This window comes from Lotus japonicus, chromosome 3, assembly GCF_012489685.1.
Source record: "Lotus japonicus ecotype B-129 chromosome 3, LjGifu_v1.2".
NCBI lineage: Eukaryota > Viridiplantae > Streptophyta > Magnoliopsida > Fabales > Fabaceae > Lotus > Lotus japonicus.
In genome coordinates this window covers 5,233,964-5,259,745 of record NC_080043.1, presented here as the reverse complement: position 1 = coordinate 5,259,745, position 25,782 = coordinate 5,233,964, and the positions used below count along the sequence as shown (strand labels likewise).

Below are 25,782 nucleotides of genomic sequence, written 5' to 3'. Positions count from 1 at the left end.
GATTAGAGGTATGATTCAGTTTAGTACTCCCAAGAAAAGATTTAATTATTGAAAGGATTAGAGGTATGATTCAGTTTAGTACTTTTGATTGTAAATCAGAATTTTACCAAACTAGACTTACAAAGGAATCAAAGGTATTATAGCATTTGTTTGTCCTTAAGAGAAATATGAATGGAATGTGCTATCAATCGGATTAAAACATTCTCTAGGTATTTTCTAAAGAAAATTGGATTTAGATGAATAAAGATTTTAAGGATTTTTTTTTTGGTATTCTAATTAGTGGGCCAAGGGAAAAGAAAATTAAAAAAAATAGTAGGAGCTCAGACCCATTTACATTTAATCCACAAGGGATATGTGGTGATGGACCCACCATCACAGAGAATATCATCATAGCTACCCACACACAACATGCACCAGCCGGGAATCGAACCCGGGTCTGTACCGTGGCAGGGTACTATTCTACCACTAGACCACTGGTGCTGATGTTATTAGATTTCGATATTATGTTATATATTGACATTTTATTGGGTAAATGTTTTGTTTTTTTAAATATCCAATTGTATTTAACTTTTTTCTTTTCCCGAAAGTTCGATTGTATTTAACTTATCGTTAACGCCAAAAAAATAACTTGAGAGTTCAGCTTATGGCATTAGTATTTTCATTACTTGTCTTCTTCCATTTTAATTAAATGAAAATTATGAAGCTATCATTCCATCTTCAATTACATTAATAAAATGAAAAATTTAAAAGAAAGTTCTATCAACGTGAGAGTTATTGTCCCCGTATGATAGCTCAAGTGGTAGGAGCTGGGGGACATATAGGTTGGGTAGTGGGAGGTCCACGGATTGATTCTCGGCGGGTGTAATTTATCTTTCCGATGTACAAAAAAAAATGTGAGAGTTATTAAAAAGAATTTAATGGATATGCACAGTCGGTGTAAAACAGTTTTACACTGACAATCAATCACAACATGTCACGTAGGAGGAATAAAAACATTCATTCTAAATTTTAATTATAACAAAAATATATTTTATGATGTGGCAGAATTCAATTAGATAACTGTGTAAAATATGTTTACACTGACGGTGCATATTCCTTTAATTCTATTAAAAAAATATCTTAATTTTTTTTAATTAGTATTTACTTATTCATTTTTTTTTAAGTAGTATTACTTATTCAATTAGTTCACTTATACTGTCTTATTACTCATAATAAAAATAAATATAGGCTTAATTGCACTTTTGCTCCCTGATCTTTCACCTTTGTGCGATTTACCTCCCTCATCTTTAAAATGAGCGAATTCCCTCCCTCTTCTATTAATATGTGTGATTTATGCCCTTCCGTTAGTTAGCCGTCCAATTGCTAACGGTGGTTGCTATTTTCACCCCCTTTTACTAACCACACCCCCTTATCAGAAATAAAAATAAAAAAATAAAAAATAAATTAAATAAATTAAATAAAATTAATAGAAAATAAAAAAAACTATAAATTAAAAAAACTGAAAAAATATTTTTATAAAAATCAAAGAAAAAATAATAAAATAAATGAAATAAGTTAAATACAATTAATAGAAAATGAAAAAATATTTTTATAAAATCAAAGAAAAAACTGAATTTTTTTTTTATAAAAATCAAAGAAAAAAATGTTTTTATAAAGTCAAAGAAAATAACATATTTTTTTTAATTGAAGATAGAAATTTAAAAATAAAATAAAAGAAGAATTTGTTTCTATTTGCACCACCTACACTAAATTAAAAATAATTATTCTTTTATTTTATTTTTAAATTTCTATCTTCAATTAAAAAAAATATTTTATTTTCTTTGAATTTATAAAAACATTTTTTCTTTGATTTTTATAAAAATATTTTTTCATTTTCTATTATTTGTATTTAACTTATTTCATTTATTTTATTATTTTTTCTTTGATTTTTATAAAAATATTTTTTTTCAGTTTTTTTTTTATTTTCTATTAATTGTATTTAATTTATTTCATTTATTTCATTTATTTTTTTATTTTTTAGCTTAATTGCACTTTTGCCCCCTGATCTTTCACCTTTGTGCAATTTACCTCCTTTTTTTATTTTTATTTTTATTTTTATTTCTGATATGGGGGTGTGGTTAGTAAAAGGGAGGGTGAAAATAGCAACCGCCGTTAGTAATTGGACGGCTAACTAACGGAAGGGCCTAAATCGCACATATTAATAGAAGAGGGAGGGAATTCGCTCATTTTAAAGATGAGGGAGGTAAATCGCACAAAGGTGAAAGATCAGGGAGCAAAAGTGCAATTAAGCCATAAATATATTCCATGATCTAATATTGTGAATATTAGAACAGATAAAACCACCAAAATAATGACTACCATAAATATTATCTACTATGATAATTAAATAATTTTACATCCTAAAATGTTTGAATGATCAATTTCGAGTAAAATTGCTCTTAACTAGTAGCTTACCTTAAGATTTTATAGACAATCAAGTTAATCTTTCAGGTTCTTCAAAATATTTGTTATATTATCTGCTAAAGATTTAAAATAATAAACCATACTTTTCCAAAAGAAATAAACCATATTATCAGGGGCGTATCCAGGATTTTCTTGTTGGGGGGCGAAATATAAGATTAAAAAAATCTTCATTGAATATTATATAAACTTTAAATTATAAAAGATTATTTAAATACAACTATTCGTTCTTTCATAGTACTAAATTTATCTATTATTGTATCAACATCAAAATGTTTCAGCAATTTCTCTTTCGATATATACAACTAATAAATTTATAAGAAGATCATCTTCAATTTTGTTGCAAAACCAAAGTCTTAACAACTTTCATTGCATAAAAATATCGCTTTGTAGATGTTGTTGAAATAGGAAATGTCAAAACAAGACGTAGCAATCTATCAACAAGTGGAAATATTGTTGTTTTTCCAATTTCAACTAACTTCTGATAATACTCGGATAAATTGGAATTTTTTCCTAAATTAGGATCTCGGGAAACATCTAAATGATAAGGTCTTAGTTGGAACGACAAATTTCTCTTTTCTAGCTCGGAAAAATCATCTGCATAAAACTTCTCAACAAGCTTACATATTTTCTCAATACCAAATGATTTAAAATTTTCCTTAGGATCTAAAGCTGAACTAAGTATGAGAAGTTTCACTACCTCTACATTAAATCTTCCATTTAATTCATATAGTTGCAAATCAATTGCAGAATAAAATGCATCTATCCTATAAGGATGTTCCATATCTCCACATTGTTTCTTATAACGATCATTACTCATAAAATAAAGGTTTTCATATCAGGAACTTTAACTTGATAAGCATCACAAAATGTTATAACATCTTCTATATAAAAATACCTATAGTCGGTGAACATTTCAAAATTCTTGGGAGGGGGGCGATGACCCCTGCCTGTCCCTACCTAGATACGCCCCTGCATATTATATGTATCAGTTCTTAATAGTGTGGCTCAGTCCGCTTTGTAATTTAGTTTGGTGAACCGGTTAATTAGCACACCCCGAGTTCTAATTCCATGATGTTTCTAATTGTTCGTCAGAAAATAAAGATATGTCCAATCCCAATTTCCCAAAGGCTGAAAGGTGGGAGAAATATAAAGAGAATGAAAATAATCATGGTTTGCAAAGAACATCCACACTCCCTCAACCACCATGGTTTCTAATTGATGTTCTAAAAAAACACTAATCTCTGACTGACAAAAAAAGAGAGAAACGAAAAGAAGGCCCAACCCATGCTGAAGGCAATAAAAAGAAAAAGAAAAATTAAATGCCAAAAAAAGGAAGAAAAACTACATAAGCAGATTAGTTTTTGATGAATAAAAGTTTGGGTGGGTTTGACTTCAATCACCACTATAGGGTAGGGCATGCCTTCGGGACCACATGTTACTTACAAATCGCTCACCAACACAACACTCACATCGGCAGCAGGAATTGGACATGCAACCTTCTCATCCGAAAAGAACAGCAGAATAATAATTTTTTAGTGAAAAAATCAAGGGCATGTAAAGGCTATCATAGAAGGTGCAAGTGTAACAGCTATCCCTCACAATAATGGTTAGACAAACATTTATTGTGAGAGCTAGCAACTAATCAGGGATACCATGGCAAGTGGCAACTCCTGCCTTGGAAGTTTACCTATCTCTCTCACATGCACTAACACAAGGAGATCTAGTACCTAACTTCCGCTACTCATACCTCAATCCATTTTCCATAATTGAACATTTTAAGATGTGAAATTATTATTGAAAAAATGAGAACAAAATATTACAGGGTAATCAGGAAAAATATACTAGCAACCAAGTACTTAGAAATATTGTGCACTTAGGCTGTAACCTTTGCAACTAATTCTTACATTCATAGCAGCATTGACAGAAACAGCCTGCACCAGATATATGTGTTTACTTTATGGTTGCTAATGATAGGAAACTAAAATCTATGTCAAAAAATCACTTCATTGAGAATGGGTTCCTTTAACCTAAAGGAAAACTTTACATCAAAAATTTCACTTAGACTTGCGGCAGTAATAAACTTATCCCATAGCAGCTTCTTAAGGACATCCCACAAAAAACAACTGCAACTTGGTCAACTAAGCTCTAAAACACAATGTCACAAACATCTCACCTAAAAAGCTTGAGCAGCTAATAAAGACCTAAGTCAACAGGTTTGATCATCGTAGCTTGTACTAAAACTCTGGAATGATCAACAAAAATTAGGCAAACTGCTACAGCCAACTTATCCAGCAATCTTAAAGTTGTAGCAAGGTACTCCAACAGCGTTACCAGCAGCTCACTGCCATTCTTTTACAGAAAGGAAGAAAATATGTTAAGGGAAAAGAGGTATCTGATATCCCTGACTCCTCCTTAACAAAGAAACTACAAGGGTGTCCAACAAGCTGTGAAATAATTAAATGGAGTATTAACATAAACATTATAATACAATTAAGAATTCATGTGCCAACCAAATTAAACACAAAAATCAAACTGTATTAAATCACTGTAAAATATTCTAATCACAACTACAATGTTATGACTCTTTATGAATTATAACAATATTAAACCAAGAGCAAAATCCAGTAAGTCTGCATGAAGGCTGCAAAGGCCTTGACCCCGAATTAATGGTTTGAAAATTGAATATTTCAAATTAAGACCCAATCTTGAAAGCTGAATCAATCATTGAACTATATTGCATGTTCTTCCATGCTGCCCAGACCAGTAAATTTGACAAAATCTTAAAATTCTTAAGCATAAAATTTGCAAAATCCTTAAGCCAAATAGAAACCATGCCTACCAATTAAATTGCAAGGCCTTGTTCTTTTGCTTTGTTGACCCATTTAAGTGTGCTCTCCAATGTTGTGTAAGCAGACACATCTGTCAAGCTCTTGGTCTCAACTGCATAATCAAACACTTCATAAGCATCCGCGATTCTGCTCTCTCTACACAGTGCCCTGACAAGTGTAGCATAAGATGCTGTTTCAAGCTTCAGACCATCTGATTTCATCCCTGTATATAATTTCATGGCCTTCTCCAACAACCTAGCCTTACACAACCCGTGTAGCAGCGTGTTATATGTGCATGAATTCGGACTGCAGCCCTTCTCGTCCATCTCTTTCAACAATGCTAGTGCACCCATGGCATCCCCTTTCCTGCACATTCCATTCATCAGGGAAGTATACGTTATCTCATCAGGGGAATAACCCTTTTCCACCATAACACGCAATAACTTCTTTGCTTCCTGAACCCGGCCAGATTTCGACAACCCGAAAATCAAAGTGTTATAAGTGACAAGGTCAGGTTCCACCCCTTCCTCTTTCATTGTATTATAAACCTCAATCGCCTCACTCCCCCTACTCAGCATACAATACCCCTTCATGATTGTATTGTAAAGAAAGCAATCAGGCTTAAAACCCTCTTTATGCAGCACGGTCACCAGCCTCGAAGCCTCACGCAAGTTCTTAGTGTTACACACATTATCAATCAGAATTGTATAAGTAACAAGATCAGGCTTGATACCGAAATTCTTACGCATTTCATCAATGAAACTATTGACAGAGCTCAACACACGGCACTTACATAGGTGCTTAACAATGAAATTGAAAGTGTAAGTGTCAGGGGTGCAATGCTTCTGAGACAGTTCCTTGATCAAGTCCACCGCGTGGTCTATCCGGCCAGCCGAGCAGAGCGCCCGGATGGCTATATCGGTGGTGACTTTATCCGGGGTGACGCCATCGGCAACCATCAAATTTAGGGTTTGGTGAATTGGGGAAAGTGTGGAACATGGGGATTTGCAGGAGTGAGCGAGCAAGATATTGTAGGTGGATCGATCCGGGGCGAAGGAAGGGTGGGTCTTAACCATGTGGCGGAAAAAAGCGATGGAATCGTTGATGGTGGTGGAGATTGAGGTATAGGATTGAAGGATTGAATTGTGGAATTTGATGTCTGCAGCATTTGAGGTGTTGTTGATGATGGAATTGAAGAGGGTTTTGGCATCTTGGAGACTTGGGGATTTGAATAGAGTTGGTTTGGATTGTGGAGGCTCCTGTTGGGGTTTTCGGGATTTTCCGGGAAAATGTGGTGCGTTTTTCTTGGGAAAGTCACGGGGTTTGGAATTGGAATTGGAAGGAGAGGGAAGCATGGAAGATGGGTTTATCAAGTTTGGGTTTGAGAGTGCAGGACGAAATGCAGGAGGGATTTTCCCCATTTTTGCTTCTTCTTCTTCTTCCTTCTTGCAGTTGCAGGTTTTGCAGGGTTTAGGGTTTTGGAGATTCTGATTTTGAGGAAATGTGTTTTTTCTTTCTAGGACAAGTTTGGTTCTGGTGACACAAACACTAAATTTAACCAAAAAAAAGTTCAACACTCGATATGTTTGAACTTCTAATTTAATTTAGGGTGTGTCACTATCAATTCAACGGAACCTAGAAGTTACTTTCACATTCACACATTAGAATTTGTATTTCTCAATTGAAACTGTCTTGGAACACGTGTGAACTGAAAACCAAACACACACTTAGTGGATACACATGAATATTCTTTTAAAACTCGGTCCGATTATTCACTTGATCGTGGTACTTAGTTATTGGGTTACTAGTTTGATTGGTGGGTCATTGCTTGAACCGATTTTACAAAAATAATATTTAAAAAGTTATGAATGTATCCCGTATTTTATATCGTGAATTTAATTTATAAAATACTCCCTCCGTTTCTATTTATAAGAACCAAATAGATAGTGTCATTGGTCCTTTTTATAAGAACCAACTTGAAATTTGTGGAGAATTAATTATTTTTTGACAAGAATGTCATTATTTAATTGAATTTCTCTCTCTTTCTACTTGCTATAGTATTAATGATGCATAGAAATTAAGAATAATGAGTGGAGGGTAACTTTGAAAAGTTGATATAAATTGAGAACAAATTTAATGCAATTATCTAGATTAGCTAAATTTCTTAAAGGGTGTGAAGTTGATGCTTGGTTCTTATATTAAGGAACTGAGGGAGTATTGATTTTCAAGAATCTATGTATTAGAGCATTTCCAATGCTAGTTCTTATTTCTTAGTTCTTAGCACTATTCATGTGGGCCCGTATTGCCACATGTGCTTAAGCAACTCTCAAGCAATTTTGCTCCAACCAGGAGTTCATAGTTCTTAGTTCTTACCACTATTCATTTGGTCCCATCAACCACATTATTTATACTTTTTATTTTTATAAAGTAAAAAACAAAACTCATAAAGTAATAAATTAATTTGGATGAGAGAGAAATAATTAATATTTTAAGTTAAGAACTCAAAAAGTAAAACTCATTATATAAGAACTGAGTTCTTATTTTTAAGAACTAAGAACTTCATGTCAGCACCTCCAATGGTAAAAAGTTCTTAGTTCTTAACTAAAAAATAAGAACTAAGAACATTGCATTGGAGATGCTCTTAATCTTAAACGATGCAATGACTTTCTTAAAAAGTTGCAGTTACTTTCTTAAAAAGTGAGCTGACGCATTGAGTAGGGTGTGTGCTTTTATGCCGGAGGTTTCATGTTCGACTCTCCTTTGCACTATTTTTAAGTTTTTATTCCAAAGTTTTTTCTTCTTTGGCCAGCGCTTGGGCTGATAAGTGGTTGGCGTACTTATTTTACCTCAGTATGAGTTTTGTTTTGCATCATATATCATTATATTATTGGTAGAAATAAGGAGTAAGAAGCACAACTTCTCGATTAGGATAATTGTGCTCTACATATATCTCACTGATGGTTTGCTGAGAAATATGAGGAGTGGTTCATCCGCAAAATGTCCTGGTGAGGCGGATTTTTCCCCAATATTATTATCAAAGTAGGTATTAGGTGTCTGATGCTTGTTTCTTTCACTAGTACGAAGACTTCTTGACGAAATCAAATTAAAAAATGGCCTTATCATGCATGTTTGATTTGAAGTGGACTAGCATTTTAACTTGAATGTAACGTGAGCATAGTGGACGGTAGCACATTCATAAATTCACAATAGTGGCAAATTAATAGTGCTTTGCTTTTTTTCCTCATTTTCACTTATATTGAGGAAACTGAAGTTTGTTGTTCTGAAAGTCTTAATGTTATGTTTCATTTATCTTTAAAATAGAACAAAATCGAAACATAACCCTTATGACTTCTTTTAATTACATCGTCTCTATTGGTCTACCAAACACTATCTTAATACTCTATCTTGTTTAATCTTGACTCATTGTTGCTTGAGCTCTCTCATGTCAACCCAACCATATTTTCAGGGCGCCCTAATCAATCAGTGTGCATAGCTGTGTGTTAGTTTTTCACACCATTATTTAAGCTTTTAATATAGAAAATTGCCAGAGAAATAAATAAGAAATTTATAAATGAAAGGGTATGTCTTTGCATCTAATTCCTATTTCAATTGAATTTGTTCAACTGTTGTTCACCAATTAGGCAAAGACGTAGAGCTACAAGATCTATCCAGTTTTTTTCACTACCAATCAATAATGTTGTGAAGCCCTGCCACCTCATTAACCTATCATCATTATCATTTTGGATAGTCACCTTTTTTGTGTCAAATTAACCAATTTTTTAAGGTATAGTTGACATGTTTTAAGAAATGAAAATGATTATTATGGCTTAGTTCGTTATAACAATGATAATCAGGTTAGTTTGCGCACATAATATTTTGAGAACAAAATCCATTCCCCAACCCCACCTACATCTATCAACTTCATCTCTTCATTGAGCCAATTGTTTTGTGTGATCACACTATCAAACCCCACTGCTTCCAAGTTGGAAATAACAAATTCAACCTATTCCTATTAATCCAAAACTGACGAATGACAAAAAAAATTAATAAAAGAAAAGTGAAGGAGTTAAGTTGATTAATCGTGATAAAGGCTGAGTTGCCCATTTGAATTGAAAATAGCCTATATTGTGATAATGAAAGAGTTTTTTTTACTAACCTATTCTCACAATCAATCGTCAGATAGGTCCAGATTAATTTTTTTTAGACTCGGAGATCACATTAGTGATAATGGAAGAGTTAAAGTGACTTTCCTCTACAGGTTCGACTTTGAATTAACTAAGCAATACACCCTCCGGTTACTATTATAAACAAAAGTTAGTATTTTAGATCCATTCAATAAATGATGTATGTAGTCATTAAAATGGTCACATATATCATTTATTGATTGAACCTACAAAGCTAACTTTTGCTTATAATAGTGACCGGAGGGTGTATATAATAGAGGTTATATCCATGGTTAATTTATTGAAGCAATCAACAGCTCAATTTGCTTTGGTTCTTCTTAAGTTTTCAAAAGGAATTAATTATCTGTACAGCTCCGTACAAAGACATGAAATTTAGGTCCTTTTTCGTTTTAAATTTTGTTCTCTATTTCCATTTTTTCAGTTTTTGTTATAAAATCATCACGACTTTGTCTTATGTTTCTAACGTATATGAACACTATAGAAATATAAAACAATGAAAATAAGATGGAAATAGAAAAAATAAAATTAAAAATCAAACAAACAAACATTTAGATTGTAATTAAAGGGTTAATGGTTAAATTAGTCCCTGAGTTTGTAAGTGAGTTTGATTTTAGTCACTCTGAGGAAAAATAACGTTTAGTGACGGTTAAAAACCGCCAATAATTATAAAAATTACTGCCACAAACATTCAAATTGTAAAAAATTACTGCCACTAAAATCAAACTTGCTTACAAACTCAATGACTAATTTTACCATTAACCCATAATTAAACTTTAAAAACACAGCTTACTCACGTGGATGTGTTGAAGAAGAACTTGCTTTCCTTATGCAAGTTGCTAAGGGAAATGGGGTAAATGAGTTTGGATGGTAGTGTCGTGAACCAGATCCAATCCACCTCTTTGAAGTTCTCTTATTTGGCCTTGTAGCAAAAACCTTGATGTATCACCCGTTGAACGACTGTCTTCCCCACTACCAGACTCCTCTCCCATCATTGTCATTGTCATTTCACCACTACCTTGAGGACTCCTACTTCCTTGAGGACCTGAGAAGCCTTTTACCAAACTCCATAGTGGGCTCACATTGTGAACCCTAAGAGGTCGAGATAGAGCTATTTGAGATATACATGTTATGAACCCCACGTTGCAACATGACTCTAACCCGAATTCATCATAATATAAGTGAGCATATACACTCTACATTTTCTACGTTGTCTCTTATAAACCAAGGCATTATTTACACAATAAAGCCACTTTAGTTCCCTCTCCCCAATTAGTCTCTGATGATTATGCGTCTCATCCTTCTTTGGCATAATAAATCGACTTCAACGAAATGAAGACACATTCCCACTAATCTCAGGTAGACGCTATCATTATTAGGCCTTTAGTTGAGTTGAGACTGTTCATACGAGAAGTTAATGATTCTTTTGAACTGATCGATGTAGGGCTAGACTTAGCTATCGGTAAAGCCAGTCCAACATCCAAATCCATTTAAATTAAAAATTTCTCCAAATGTAAGATGGATTCTTATATTTTCATATTACAATACTACTAATTAACTATTATGGGTTAACATATTTAAACCACAGGTGGCAAGGATCGACATCCTTGATTCCATTGATTTGAGAATCTGAAGAAGACGAAATATATAAATAGCATGTTGGGTGATAAAAATAGACTCGTTTTTGTCATGCAACTAAATAAAAATAGTAGAACGAAAATAAAAATAGATTTGCGATTATAATACACTCGTTTTTCTCATGCAACCAAATAAAAATAGTAGAACGAAAATACACTCAATTTGACATCATGCCAAAAAAATAAAACCCATATTTTTCACATGATAATTTGTCATGAGGAGTGGGTATGGGTACATGCATATAGGTACTCTAAGGATACAGGATGAAAATCTAAATTGCTACCCACGTGGGTATGAGGACGAGTACGGATAATTTTTAAAAACGCGAGTATGAGAATGAGTACTATAATATCATACCTAGACTTTACCCATTGTCATCCCTAAATGTTAGTCCCCTAATACATTTTTGAGTAGATTGAATCCCTCAATTTTTTAATTGTTGCAAATCAAATTCATCTATCGTTATCCTCAAATTCCAAATTTTTAAGAACAATATTCATAAAATTGGATCAATTTAATTATTGTAATTGTCAAAGCTCATAGATCAAAATGCTAAATTTCAATTAAAAAATTCCTAATTTTCCACCTCTGTAAGCCTTAATCTCATAATCTCATAATCTTACAATTTTTATCACAAATTTTAGTAAATTTAAACATTTAAAATTGTAAATCAAATCCATCATAAACTCTAAAATATTTTTTTAAAAAAGGAGTTAATGACTTTGTACATATGAGAATTGAGAGAGACCAAATTTACTTATTTTCAAAGGTAAAGAGACTCAATTAGGTCGGAAAAAAATGCGAAGCAAAATCACACAAAGTAGCGGTAATTTTTAGAATAACTGGTTTTTTTTACCGCCAATAAACATTATTTTGCTACCGAAAGACTAAAATAAACTCGCAAACAAAATCAGGGACTAATTCGGCATTAACCCTTTTGAAACCATACATTTTCGGGTTAAATATCTTTCAAATCCTTGACATATACAAGATCAAATTGATAGAATAGGAAATATTCTTCCTGTAATTATGTCTAATCTCTTGTAATTGTATTTATTCCTAGGTTGACTTTACCTGTATATATACTCTTGCTATTGATCAATGAAGGGCACCAAAATTATTTCCATACTCTTCCAATCTTACATGGTATCATTGAGCAGGTTCAGATCCCTTTTCTGACCTAATTTTTCTTTTCATTATTATTACTTTTTTTTTCCTTTCCTTCCGCCTCTCTGTTTGGCTCTTGAGCCCGCCGCCGGCCACGTTTCACGCTGCCCGCCGCCACTGGCCTCAACACCGGCGCCCTCCGTCGCGCCGCCTCACGCCGCACCGTCGCGTGCCTCCTCTCTGAGCGTCCCCGACCCGTTTCTGCCCAGAACCGGTCGCGTCCGTCCTTCCCAACCGCGAGCCTCAGCCGCGCTTCCTTCACGGCCCTCTCGCACCGTCGGCGCTCCTCCTTGGCCGGGCCGCCACCACGCATCGCCGCCGCTCTCGCCGTGCCGCCCGGGATCTCCTCCTCTGCCGCGGATCCGTGTTGATCCGTCTCCAGCCAAACGGATCCGTTTGGCTTGCCCGTGACCCGTTTTCTCTTGACTGGGTCCACCTTTCTCGGTTCAACCAGACCGGCCGGCTCCACTCGACCGGTTCAACCAGAAGCTTATTAAAAAAAAAAAAAGAGACAAAAAAAAAAAAACAGAAAACCTATTGTTCTTTCCTCTGGGCCCGATATCTCGCATTCATGTCTTCTCAAGCCTCCTCGGACAGCACCTCTGTGCCCGCCACCAGTTCTCCGGCAGTCACCACCGTGGCCCCTCCTGCTCCGCCGGCTAAACCTGATTTCCACCCGGCGCTTGCTGTTACGAACATTAGGAATCACATTCCTATTATGCTTGACGTGGAGACTGATCGCTATGGCACCTGGGCGGAGCTTTTCCGCATCCATGCCCGTTCTCACCGGGTTTTGCACCACATTGTCCCTAATGCGGACAAGCCTCCTCCGCCTGTCACTGACCCTACCTACGAGCTGTGGATCACTTTGGATTCCACTGTCCTTCAGTGGATTTATGCCACCATCTCCATTGACCTGATGACTACCATCATGGAGCCTGACTCCACCGCTCTCACTGCTTGGACTCGTTTGGCTGATCTTTTCTGGGATAATCAGAACGCTCGTGCCGTCACTCTAGAGCAGGAGTTCTCTAATGTCCGCATGGAGGCATTTCCGACTATCACCTCTTACTGTCAGCGTCTGAAGACGCTTTCTGACCAGCTCCGTGATGTCGGTGCTCCTGTGAACAATCACCGTCTAGTTTTGCAGCTCATCTCCGGCCTCTCTGACGCTTATAAGGGTGTTGCTACTTTGATTCGTCAGAGCAATCCGCTCCCGTCCTTTCATCAGGCTCGCTCCATGCTTACCTTGGAGGAAGCCGGCATGGCTAAGATGACACCTACTGAACCTCCAACTGCATATGTTGCTACTCAGCCGCGTCCTTCTGATGCCTCTTCTCATTGTTCCGATCGTCGGTCCTCTAACCGTTCTCGATCCCACAACTCTAAGGGTCGTGGTGGGAATCGTGGCAACGGTGGTGGCTCCCACAGTGGCACCTCTCAGGGCTCCTCTCCTCCGATGCCTCCTCGGCCTCAGTACTTTCCGTACCAGCATTGGGGATGGGCCCCACCTCCATGGGCCATGCCTCCGTGCCCATACCCTACGTCCCAGTGGACCCGTCCGTCTGCTCCTCCTCAGCAGCCTGGCATTCTGGGCCAGCGTCCTCAGGCTTATGCGGCTTCAGCCTCACCCGTGCCGACTGACATTGCCACTGCCTTGCACACCATGACACTTGCTCCTCCGGACAGCACCTGGTACATGGACACTGGAGCATCATCTCATGTGGCAGCATCACCAGGTAATCTCACGTCTTATTCTAATTTGAGTCATCTTAATCAGAAACTGTATGTTGGTAGCGGACAGGGTATTCCAATTCAGGGTTCTGGACATACAACCCTCCCCACCTCCCATAAACACAAGCCCTTGACCCTTTTCCATGTCTTGCACACTCCTAATATTGTTAAAAACTTGATTTCTGTGCGACAACTCACCACTGATAACAATGTTTCTGTTTGTTTTGACCCTTATGGCTTCTCGGTTCATGATTTTCAGACGGGGATTCCACTCATGAGATGTAATAGTCCTGGCGATCTATATCCAGTCACTCCATCCTTTCCATTTGCTGGTCTAGCTCAGAGTCTCTGGCACAGCCGACTTGGTCATCCCAGTCTATCTGCTTTGCAGTCTCTTCGTAGTAATAAGTTCATTCATTATGAGCATTTGAATTCTAGCATCGTTTGTCAGTCTTGTGTGTTGGGCAAACATATTCGGTTGCCCTTTGTTTCTTCCAATAATGTAACTGTGATGCCTTTTGACATTTTACACAGTGATTTGTGGACTTCACCTGTTTTATCTTCTGCTGGTCATCGTTATTATGTATTATTCTTAGATGATTTTACTGATTTCTTGTGGACGTTTCCTTTAAGTCATAAATCTCAAGTTTTTGAAATGTTCACTACTCTATCCAATCAAATCCGCACGCATTTTTCCCAAATAGTAAAATGTCTTCAATGTGATAATGGGCGAGAATTTGACAACAAATCTTTTCATGACTTTTGTGCTGCTAATGGTCTTCTTTTTCGCTTCTCCTGCCCAAATACATCATCTCAAAATGGCAAGGCGGAGCGCAAAATACGCACCATTAACAACATGATTCGCACTCTTCTCGCTCATGCTTCTGTTCCTCCGTCCTTTTGGCATCATGCTCTTCAAATGGCTACATATCTACTTAATATCATTCCCCGACAAGCTATGTCTAATCTCTCTCCCACTCAACTTCTGTATCGTCGTGATCCGTCTTACACACATCTTCGCGTCTTTGGTTGTCTTTGTTACCCTTTGGTTCCCTCCACCACCATTAACAAATTACAACCACGCTCCTCCCCGTGTGTCTTCCTCGGGTACCCACTTCATCACAGAGGTTATAAGTGTTTTGATTTGTCCCACAGAAAGATCTTTATTTCCCGACATGTCATTTTTGATGAGACTAAGTTTCCCTTTGCCACCATGACTACCCCTCCTATCTCCACATATGACTGTTTCTCCGATCCTATACATCCCTCTCTCATCCACCAGTGGACTAGTCCATCCATCATACCTGACCCTACCCCTACTCCTATAGTGCCTCCTGTTGTGCCTTCACCACAACTCCCTACGCCCTCTTCCTCCTCCTCTGACTCACTACCACCTTCCCCCTCACCTCCTTCGCCGCCTCAGCCTGTACCTCCTATCCGTACCATGGCCACTCGCAGCATGCGTGGTATCTACAAACCCCGAAAGTTCTTCAACCTTTCTGTAACCATTGATGATCCCACCATATCACCTCTTCCCAGAAACCCAAAACTAGCTCTTTCAGACCCAAATTGGAAATCCGCAATGCAGTCTGAATTTGATGCTTTAATTAGAAATGAAACGTGGGATTTGGTTCCTCGTCCTAGTGATGTCAATATCATTCGCTGCATGTGGATTTTTCGTCATAAGACGAAAGCTAATGGTTGTTTTGAGCGTTACAAAGCTCGTCTTGTAGGTGATGGCAGGTCCCAGATTGCAGGAGTTGATTGTGATGAGACCTTTAGTCCTGTGGTGAAACCTTCGACCATTCGCACAGTTCTCACCATTTCCCTCTCCAGGTCTTGGCCTATTCACCAGTTAGATGTTCAGAATGCATTCCTCCATGGTGATCTGCATGAGACAGTCTACATGCATCAGCCCCTGGGTTTCCGTGACCGTACTCATCCTGATTATGTGTGTCGCTTGCGGAAATCTCTCTATGGCTTGAAGCAAGCGCCTCGTGCCTGGTACCAGCGTTTTGCAGACTATGTCTCCACCATTGGGTTTCAGCATAGCACATCTGATCACTCTCTTTTCATTTACCGACGAGGCTCTGACATGGCTTACCTCCTGCTTTATGTTGATGACATCATCCTTATCAGCTCCTCTCATGACCTTCGTAGATCTATCATGGCCCTTCTTGCCTCTGAGTTTGCTATGAAGGATTTGGGACCGTTGAGCTATTTTCTGGGCATTGCTGTCACCAAACATGCAGGTGGACTTTTTCTCAGTCAGAGTACATACGCACGTGACATTATTGCTCGCGCCGGTATGGCAACGTGCAATCCTTCTGTCACTCCAGTTGACACCAAGCAGAAACTCGGCACTTCTGCTGGTACTCCGTGTGATGATCCTACCTTATATCGGAGTCTTGCTGGGGCTTTGCAGTATCTTACATTCACCCGTCCTGACATCTCTTATGCCGTTCAGCAGGTGTGTCTTCACATGCATGCCCCCCGCACAGAGCATATGTTTGCGCTGAAGCGCATCCTACGCTATGTTCAGGGCACCTTACAGTTTGGCTTGCATCTCTATCCTTCTCCTATCGAGAAGCTTATTTCCTACACTGATGCAGATTGGGGTGGTTGTCCCGACACCCGTCAGTCTACTTCTGGTTACTGTGTCTTTCTCGGCGACAATCTCATTTCCTGGTCGTCCAAGCGACAACCTACGCTTTCCCGGTCCAGTGCTGAGGCTGAGTATCGAGGCGTTGCTAATGTGGTTTCGAATCATGTTGGCTACGCAACCTGCTTTTGGAGCTTCACTTTCCTCTTTCTCAGGCTACTTTAGTCTACTGTGATAATGTTAGTGCCATCTACTTATCCGGCAATCCTGTCCAGCATCAGCGCACTAAACACATTGAGATGGATATTCACTTTGTTCGAGAGAAGGTCGCCCGTGGTCAGGCACGCATTATTCATGTTCCTTCTCGTCACCAGATTGCAGACATCTTCACCAAAGGCCTCCCTCGAGTTCTCTTTGAAGATTTTCGGTCCAGTCTCAGCGTCAGTGAACCTCCCGCTTCGACTGTGGGGGTGTGATAGAATAGGAAATATTCTTTCTGTAATTATGCCTAATCTCTTGTAATTGTATTTATTCCTAGGTTGACTTTACCTGTATATATACTCTTGCTATTGATCAATGAAGGGAACCAAAATTATTTCCATACTCTTCCAATCTTACACAAATTGAAATCTCTTATAGGTTGTGCTTCTTCTCGAGCCTCTGGAGCCTGAGTAATAGAACCACAACCTGCAACAAGAAGAGACCTTCATCTTTGCGAGCTAGAAAATCCATGCCCACAACACCTGAATCATGTTCAGAAGCGTTTATATTCAACCGACTAGTAATCGCACCAGACACAACAAGGAAAGGCTTAACAAAATGCGGATCCAACGACACATAGTAAGGAGCTAGAGGAAGCGAACACCTCTTGCAAGGACTGATGCTGAACCAAGAAAGAATAACCATATTTAGTACTGGTAGTCGTATTGCCTGTTCGAACAAGATGGTCAGAAGACATCATCCTCTGTAACATAAGGAAAGAGAGAACGATTGACATAATACTTTACACAATAGATTGGCAAAAATAGATGACAACACCTCCATGGATGGGAATCAAATCAATTAAATTTGCAACAAATCAAACATCCACCCGAGAACAAGAGGAGCATGCACCAACCAGATTGGTAGGTAGTACTAGAGGGAATCCAATTTTTTTTTTCTTTTTAAATCTGTCTTGAGATCCATCACCAATCCACCTAATGGACCTTTTTTTTTTTAAATCAACCCCATTTGGAAAATGCTAAGCCACACATATCGTCGGCGCTTATGTCAAGAAAGTCAAGCCCCTCGTTCAATTACGAAGAACAAAGCTTAGACCACTTCAACCTGTGCATCCCCACTTCAATAAAATTTGCTGATCATCCCGTCAATTTGAGGATAGGGCGAAGCTACAAAGAAAAACATGACATAAGACGGGATAGCTCGCACTAGGGGTGTACAAGACCCGACTATACTCGCCAACCCGTCCCGGCCAAAGTCTTTAGAGTCGGGTTTTAAAAGATACCGGGTTCGGGTTGATCATTGAGTTATTCGGCTTCGGGTTGACACTCGGACCACCCGACCCGTCCCACATATATATATATATATATTTTATAAAATTTTAATTTGTTATAATGATTAAAATGTGATAGATAGTGCTCAAATTTATCTTACGATGTGTATGAGATGAAAATGTTTAATATGTATCTTATGAATTAAATAAACGTTGGTTAAGAGATGGACACTTTCATGCTCTAATTAACAAGAGAAAATCATGCATGTGCATTATGCACATGTGAGACAAGTGAAGAGAGATCAAACAAAATGAGTGACACGTGCATATAGTTAAAATTAGACAAAATGTAAACCTCTCAAGTGCAATAGATTATGCAAGAATTAAATCATTTCAAGTTCTTTCTTCTAAAAAATAGTTCTCACTTATAACTCTTTTAGTAATTATCTTTAAATTTTACAATTAGTATCAAATAGTCTTAGATTTATTGTCCTTTGGGCCAACCCGGTCCTGTTCTAAATTGGACCCGTACATCGTCGGGTTGCTTCGGGTCTAGGGACGGGTTAGGGTCTAAGAATTGGTCCGATCAATATTTAGGGTCGGATTATAGTTAACCAAAACTCGTCCCTTTTACACCCCTAGCTCGCACCGCTATTTTATAATAAGCACTTGCCTCCCAGCACACGATAAGAATTTCCTTTCCCCCTTTTATGTTTCTTCCAAACCTTCTTCTTGGTAAAATTAAAGATTTATGTCTTCCATTTACAAATAATGGTAAATACTTGTGAGAGTGCTCCATCACCTTAACACCCAACAACTCAGTTAGCTCAATAGTTCTGGAACTAAAAACATCTTTTTTTGGTTTCCCAAGGTATTATCACAACCGACAGTAATGAGACTAATCCTTCGAAACTCTGAGATCACGTTAAGTGAGTAGACCTCTCCCAACAAATGTTTCTCTATACGCACCGCCTAGGAATCAAATACTGGACTAGATGGTTAAAGAGTCCAACTATCTACCAGTTGTGCTACACCTTGTTGGTAAACTAGAAACATCTTATGCAAACAGTATGTGAGCAATCACAATAACTATTTGATCAATTTTAAAATCTCATATCATGTATGATAACTCTAATAATAAGATGTTATTAGATCCAGATCTTATTTTAAAATTTCAACTTAAAATCTTCGGGGGAGATGTTATATCATATAAAAAATTACCTTTATAACTGGAGTTGGAATTATTTGGATATGCATCAATTATTTCCTACATAATAATAATCAAGGAAGCCGAGCCAAGGGACACAAGTGTCTTTTCCCATGTGTTTCTTTTTTTAAGGTTCTCCTTCTGGGCAGCCTGCCTTAACTGAAAACGACTGCTTACAACCTGTGGTCTGCCTTCGTATATATCCACTTTTGTAATTTAGTGTAAAGACAAAACAAACATTATCATTATAATTATTATATCAGCTTCCTAACACCGACTCAAACCAACTCTTCCTTTCTTTTCTCTCAATATATAAACTCTCTCACTCCCATCCCCTCTCTCTCTTAATTTCTTTCATCTCCAAGCGGCGAAGTTTCACTCCCATCTTCTAATCAATTCATCACATATCTCACTGCTCTCTTGATTTCAAGCTAGCTATGGTGGATCTTCAAACTGTTTGCTGCATGTGCGGCGATATTGGTTTCCCTGACAAACTTTTCCGCTGCAATAAGTGCCGCCACCGATTCCAACACTCGTAAGTATACATATGCTTTCCTTAATCATCATCATCATCATCATCATTCATTCTGGCATAACATCTTACATGATGTACACACATGCATACATCATCACCGATCTTCCTTTATCATAATAGAATAATATTGATGGATACATATAACTACATCCATCCATCTTTCGGTGATTCCCATCTCATTAATTAAAACATCAAGGTATGTGTCCTATCATGCTATGATCAATGATCCATATATACACAACACATGCCATGCATATAGACAATGTTAGTCCAAAATTTCTTTTATATATACATTATTCAATTATTTCATGTTACATATCTTTCATTAATGTCGCTACTTCTTTAGAAAACAGTTACATGTTTCTCCTAATAAATGTTTTTCTTATGATTCAAACTTGTGTGTTCTTCATTCTTACGGGGTCACAAGTTTACATATATATGTTAATCAATTACGCGATTTATTATTTTAATAATAAATTTAATTTTTAACGTGTTTTAATTTTTTTTATTAATTGTGATTTTGATGCTATTATCTTAGAGGTAAATCGAATTGTGCTTAATTAAAGTAGAATTTATCTTTAATTTCAGGTATTGCAGTAACTTCTATGGGGAATTAGCTGAGATAGGACAGTGCGATTGGTGCCAAAGCGAGGTGAAAAATTCAACAAATGTTGTTGTTGGCTCGAATTCCAAGAAACCGGTGCTCGTCGCCGTGACTGGAATAACTAACCGTTCTGAATTTGCCGGTGAGAGAATCAAACAGCATGACGTCTCAGAGAAGGGGAAGAGCCCAACTCCTTCGCCCCGGAGTACACGCAGGTACAAGCTTCTCAAGGATGTCATGTGTTAAAAAAGAGTGGAAAAAACCCATCATGCCATTAGTTAGTATTAGCTAGCTAGCTAGGTGTATTTTGTTTTGAAGTGTGTTATCTTTATAGTAGCGAAAGAAAACGTAAACAACTCACTCAATAGTAGAGACCATTTTCTAACACTCGACATGATGTCTGAAAATGAGCTGCATTGTTGAGTGGTTTGTGTACGAGAGCTCTTGTAGTAGTAGCTTTGCCAACGTTAATACTAAGTTTACGAGCCTTGTACTTCTCTTGCTTTAAGTGGCCTTTTCATTTAAGTTGTGAATACAAGAACTATGTAACTTGATGTTACCTATAATCTATGGCTTCAAGTTCCCCACCTTTTTCATTTTCCTAATTGTGATACTTTCTTCAACTAAACTATTTAATTATTAGGTGCATACTTAATTATAAATACAAATCTGCAGATTCTTCATGCCATCCTAACTTTTAAACTCCGCGTGAAATGCATGTACATGAATCGATATCAGCATCAGATTTGTTAGCAGAATTGATAGAAAGATGATATTATATAATAACCCAAATTTTAGACTCAACGTTTAAAATATTTTTTTGTAAAAAAGTTTGATAGAATTGACATGAGTAGAATGTTGGGAGACCTGTAGAAACCACTTTTAAGTAGGAGCATATTAGAGGATCTTCTTGAGAAAAAGAAAAATTACCGAGTTAATTGAAATTTTACTAGACACAAAATACAATCACATTTAGTTCCTAAACAATATTCATATATGGTAATTAATTTGGTCAATTAGTATTAAACAAATTAGTTTTAGGGTCCTTTTTTTTTTTCATGTTCTATGGGATAAGGGACAAGTGTGAAAGAGAGAGCTCGTGAGAGGTTTGACTTGAAGTTTAACCTCTCATTTGCTTTAGTTGAGTCTAAATTGAATGCACTGCCTTGCCTTTTGGGAGAAGAATTCATAGTACCTGAAACCTGCTAACTTTTGCAGATTCATTGAAGGCCTTTAATTGCTAGCTAGGCCCTCTCTATTATTATCGTCTAAGTCAAAAGAAATCAATAGTCTTCACTACAAAGTGGAGCATTTGCACCACCCAACTCACATAAATTTTTCCCATTTTTTATATTTTCTTTTAAAACTACACAGTGCTGTGTATTTCTAATTTTCTATTACCATAACAATGTAGTAGTATACAGAAAGTTTATTTATTAATTTTTAGGAACAAAGGAGAAAAACGTGTCATGAAAGTGTTTGTGATTTGAACGGGTTTTCCAATTATGGTTGTTGTTTCTAAGCCATACATTTTTTTCACGAAATCAAGTGGATATTTGCTTACAAGTTTGTACAGTTTTGACTCGTAGCTCGTGACATACCTCCAAAGTACACAAGTTGATAAGGCACTAGACTCCACTGTGCCCTGTTTTGACCATTTATTGGAAACCAACAAAATCCCTTTTGAGATGGGCTTTCAACGTGATGATGAAGCCATCAAGTTAACTCTTTAACTCTATTTTAAACCAAAACTACTTTTGACCAAAAAAAAAACCAAAACTACTGTTTTCTCTTCTTATCTTCTCTGTTTCACCTTCGGAATATTTAATTATGCATCCATATCCATAGACATCTCCATAGAATTTTTTGTAAATTTTAGAGTGTCCAGAAACTTATCTAGCCAAATTTCGTCCAATCAAATTCTAAATATTTAACTATACATCCATATCCGTATAAGTTACTGTGGATTAATTAAATATGTTTTGGTTATCTTTAACTATGTCATCGGCCAAATTTAATCCATGATCGGAATAAAAAATGCATCTTGGTCCAAGTAACTTTAGAAGTCTTTTATTTTAGTCCTCACCGGAGTCTAAGTTACTCACGCGTCTGATGATGACTAATTTACTGCTTGGGAATCACTTACGTGGCACACTTACATCACTTTGCCAAATCACATGGTACACTAAATAAATAAGGTAAATAGTGGGGGTTTCTCTCTACCTATATCATCTTCCATTGATTATAGTCTCTAATCAGGGCAAGTAGAAGTTGCACTTAGGGGTTTATAACTTTTGAAAATCCTAATTTTATCCTCACCGGAATCTGAGTTGCTTACATGTCTAATAAGGAATAACTTACTATTTGGTGTCTAATGAGCGCTAAAGTGACATGCTTTCTTCGCTTGCCATGTCGTATGGAAGCCGACATGGAAGATGATATGATGAGTAACTTGACATTGATGAGCTTAAAATGGATTTTGTAAATTTTAGGGGCCCAAATTTTAGAGTGTCCATAAACTTATTCACCCTAGAAATTAGATTCCCTCTACTCAAACTGTAAATATTTACCTATGCATCCATATCCGTAAATTATCGGGGATTAATTAAATATGTTTTTGTTATCTTTAACTATGTTGTCGGTTGAATTTAATCTATTATCGGAATAAAAAATGCAGCTGAGTCGATTTCACTTAAGAAATTTTTATTTTAGTCCTCACATAATCTAAGTTGCTTACATGTCTGATGAGGGCTGACTAACTATTTGATTTTAGTGTTCGGTGACTGCTTTCGTGGTACATTTACTTCACTTGCCACATCACATGGAATTAGATGGCATGATAAGTAGTGTGCATTATATTGGGAGATTAAAACCAAATTTTGAAAATTTAGAGGGATCAAAAAGTTTTTTTACTTAGAAATCAGGTTCATTTTAGTCTTATATGGAGATTTTGAACCGCTGGAGATGTCTCAGTTGTAAAAACCTTTATAGCGATTGGTTATCGCTATAAGGGCCACCTTTTAGGTGGTTCTTACATAATTTCACTTAACAATCCTAAAATGATGATATCAATTGCTCATTTAATGCATATGAGAATTAAGCCGTAAATAAATTCCGAAATAACTTCCTTAATATTCTGATTTCTGTATGATTAGATTACAGTAACAAGAGCAATCATTTTCTATCTGATAGAATACATATATCAACTACTATTCTATTCAACATTCTTTGTTAGGGGTCTTCGTATGATCTCCTCACACTCGACCCCACATCATCTTTGAATTTCTCATTTGAAGAAGCTCTCTATAGACTACAGAGAATCATCATGAACCCAGAATAAAAAGGATCAAGTTATATATACTCACTAACCAGCCTCATACTGCTTAGTGCGTTGCTAGTCGGGCGATGAATGAGTCGGTTATCAGCTGTGGAAATACCCGATTAACACTGAAATCTAAGAATGATAGAACTTGTAACAATAATCAAAGCTGTAACCAACATGAAAGCTTTCCCACCAAACTTCACACCATGATTAACGGACATAACAGATTCCAGTGCCCACTGAGATCTGAAATTACGATTCAACCCATAAAGTGATTGCACTCCTTTTACATCATCAATGTTCAAATCAGCTCTCTTATCTCTCGGCCTCAGGCTTGGATACATGACAGCCTCTTTCACCGAACTGTGTGACAATCCCAGCAAATGCCCAATCTCATGCGTCGCCACTGACTCCAAATCCACCGCCACCAGCGACTTCATCGCGGCAAAATCCACCGCCCATGTCTCGGCCGCGTCGAGGTGGAGCCGTCCGATTTCCGGGGAGAATGAGTGTGCCAGCACGCCGAGCACCCCGTCGAACGGCTCACCATCACCGTGGTCACCGGAGTAAAAGCCTATTCTGATATCCGCGAAATCATAGTCCGCGGATTCCGCGAAACTAACCGGTATAACCAAAGCCCACCTCGAAAAGGCGCGTTTGAACACGCGCCTTATTTCGTGGTGGGTCAAGGTGTGTATCGTGTACTCACGTGAGAAGGCGTAGGTGAGTCTCATTGGCCTGTCACGTGACCAGCGTGGTTTCCCTGGGAAATACACGAAGTGCTGCGTGATGTTGTTGAGGTGAGAATGTGAAGTGTGTGTTGTTCTTGTTGTTGTTGTGTCTGGAACACCGCATCGTGGTGTGATCATCTGCGAAACGGTTTTTGAATCGAGCTTCCCGGTAACTTGGAGTCCAAGCTTTTGCTGGTATCTGATGAGAGCTGATTCAAACGCTGCATCAAACTCATCTGTAAAATTGTTGTGATGGTTTCTTGGAAGGTACCCAAAGCGAGATAGGTATCTTTTGAACTGTGAAATACCTGTGATTTTTGTGCCTCTTGCAGCGTTGTTGAAGCTTCGGAGGTTGTGGTTGGTGATGTTTATTTTGGTTGCTGGTGGTGAGAGTTGCGTTGTTTCTGAAACAATGTGTGAATGTGATATTATGAGGAGAAGGGTGGAGAAGAGTGTGAAGGAGTGTAGGAGGAAATGATGGAACATGATGGATGGTGCGGGTGAGTTTGGAGGCATAAAGAAGCTTTGATGCAAAGAAATATATAAAGGGTCAACAAGAATTAATTAAACAATGATTATAACCATTTTGATAATATTTGCATATGATTAGTATTATGGTGTGAGAGAAGAAGACTAAGCTTCATGTTAAATAATGACATGAATGTCCGTATTGATCTTGATGCTATAAATTGGGGAGTATTTAAGGGTTATGATTCATAGAACATTAACACAATAATAAACATTGCTTAAAGGTACACTCAATTTGCATCACATCATATATTACATTCATTATAGTATAAATTAAGAAATGTAATTAGAAAATGAGTGAAATTGAGATTTCTGAGAAAGTGGTGTGAATGAATCATCGTCCTTTTGGTTCTACCCCATAAGTCAAGGGTTTAGAGTTTAGACCATACAATTGGTGGACAATCTTTCGGAGGAAGGTCCTGTGACGCTTTTACTTAATAGTGGGTCTCTATATCTCCTCAGTTTGTCACTCCGCTGATTGTCTGAAAGTGTTTTCTCGCCTTTTGTTAAAAAAAGTGTTCATTTTGTTTCACTTTTCCCACTCATCCCTTTCTATCTCTTTCTCATGTCTAAAGAGTTGTAACGAGTGCTGATTCTGCGAAACTTGTAATTAATTAGTGTGTCGCTTATTTTTCATATTTTATCTTTTGTTTTAGCGGTAAGATTGCAACAAATTCAAATTAGACTAATAAGGTATGTTATCCCCTGTTGACAAATTAGTGTCACCTTCCGATATCGCTTTATATGTTT

At 37.3% G+C, this 25,782-nt stretch overlaps 3 protein-coding genes and 1 non-coding gene across 6 annotated transcripts; 1 reads left to right on the top strand and 3 right to left on the bottom strand.

Moving 5' to 3' along the window:
• Positions 1-409: 409 nt before the first annotated feature.
• TRNAG-GCC (transfer RNA glycine (anticodon GCC)) lies at positions 410-480 on the bottom strand. Its single transcript has one exon. It is a non-coding gene; the product is annotated as a tRNA-Gly (tRNA).
• Positions 481-4,451: 3,971 nt separating this feature from the next.
• LOC130748919 (pentatricopeptide repeat-containing protein At2g17670) lies at positions 4,452-6,826 on the bottom strand. 2 transcript variants are annotated; one of them, XM_057602168.1, is made up of 2 exons: positions 5,303-6,826; positions 4,452-4,907 (listed from the first exon to the last, which is right to left on the bottom strand). In XM_057602168.1, exon 1 carries the CDS (start codon positions 6,710-6,712, stop codon positions 5,306-5,308), a length of 1,407 nt encoding a protein of 468 aa, XP_057458151.1. In that variant the 5' UTR covers positions 6,713-6,826; the 3' UTR covers positions 4,452-4,907; positions 5,303-5,305. The 2 variants fall into 2 exon arrangements, with proteins under 2 accessions (XP_057458151.1, XP_057458152.1); XM_057602169.1 differs by having other exon boundaries at positions 4,452-4,812.
• Positions 6,827-19,597: 12,771 nt separating this feature from the next.
• Positions 19,598-21,038, top strand: LOC130749467 (uncharacterized). Its single transcript, XM_057602835.1, has 2 exons — positions 19,598-19,847; positions 20,436-21,038. Exons 1-2 carry the CDS (start codon positions 19,750-19,752, stop codon positions 20,695-20,697), a joined length of 360 nt encoding a protein of 119 aa, XP_057458818.1. The 5' UTR covers positions 19,598-19,749; the 3' UTR covers positions 20,698-21,038.
• Positions 21,039-23,541: 2,503 nt separating this feature from the next.
• LOC130709511 (metalloendoproteinase 4-MMP-like) lies at positions 23,542-25,090 on the bottom strand. Of its 2 annotated transcripts, XM_057558881.1 has the most exons (2): positions 24,813-25,090; positions 23,542-24,725 (listed from the first exon to the last, which is right to left on the bottom strand). In XM_057558881.1, the coding sequence occupies exons 1-2, from the start codon at positions 25,018-25,020 to the stop codon at positions 23,893-23,895; spliced, it is 1,041 nt and encodes a 346-aa protein (XP_057414864.1). In that variant the 5' UTR covers positions 25,021-25,090; the 3' UTR covers positions 23,542-23,892. The 2 variants fall into 2 exon arrangements, with proteins under 2 accessions (XP_057414864.1, XP_057414863.1); XM_057558880.1 differs by having other exon boundaries at positions 23,542-25,080.
• Between the last annotated feature and the right edge of the window lie 692 nt (positions 25,091-25,782).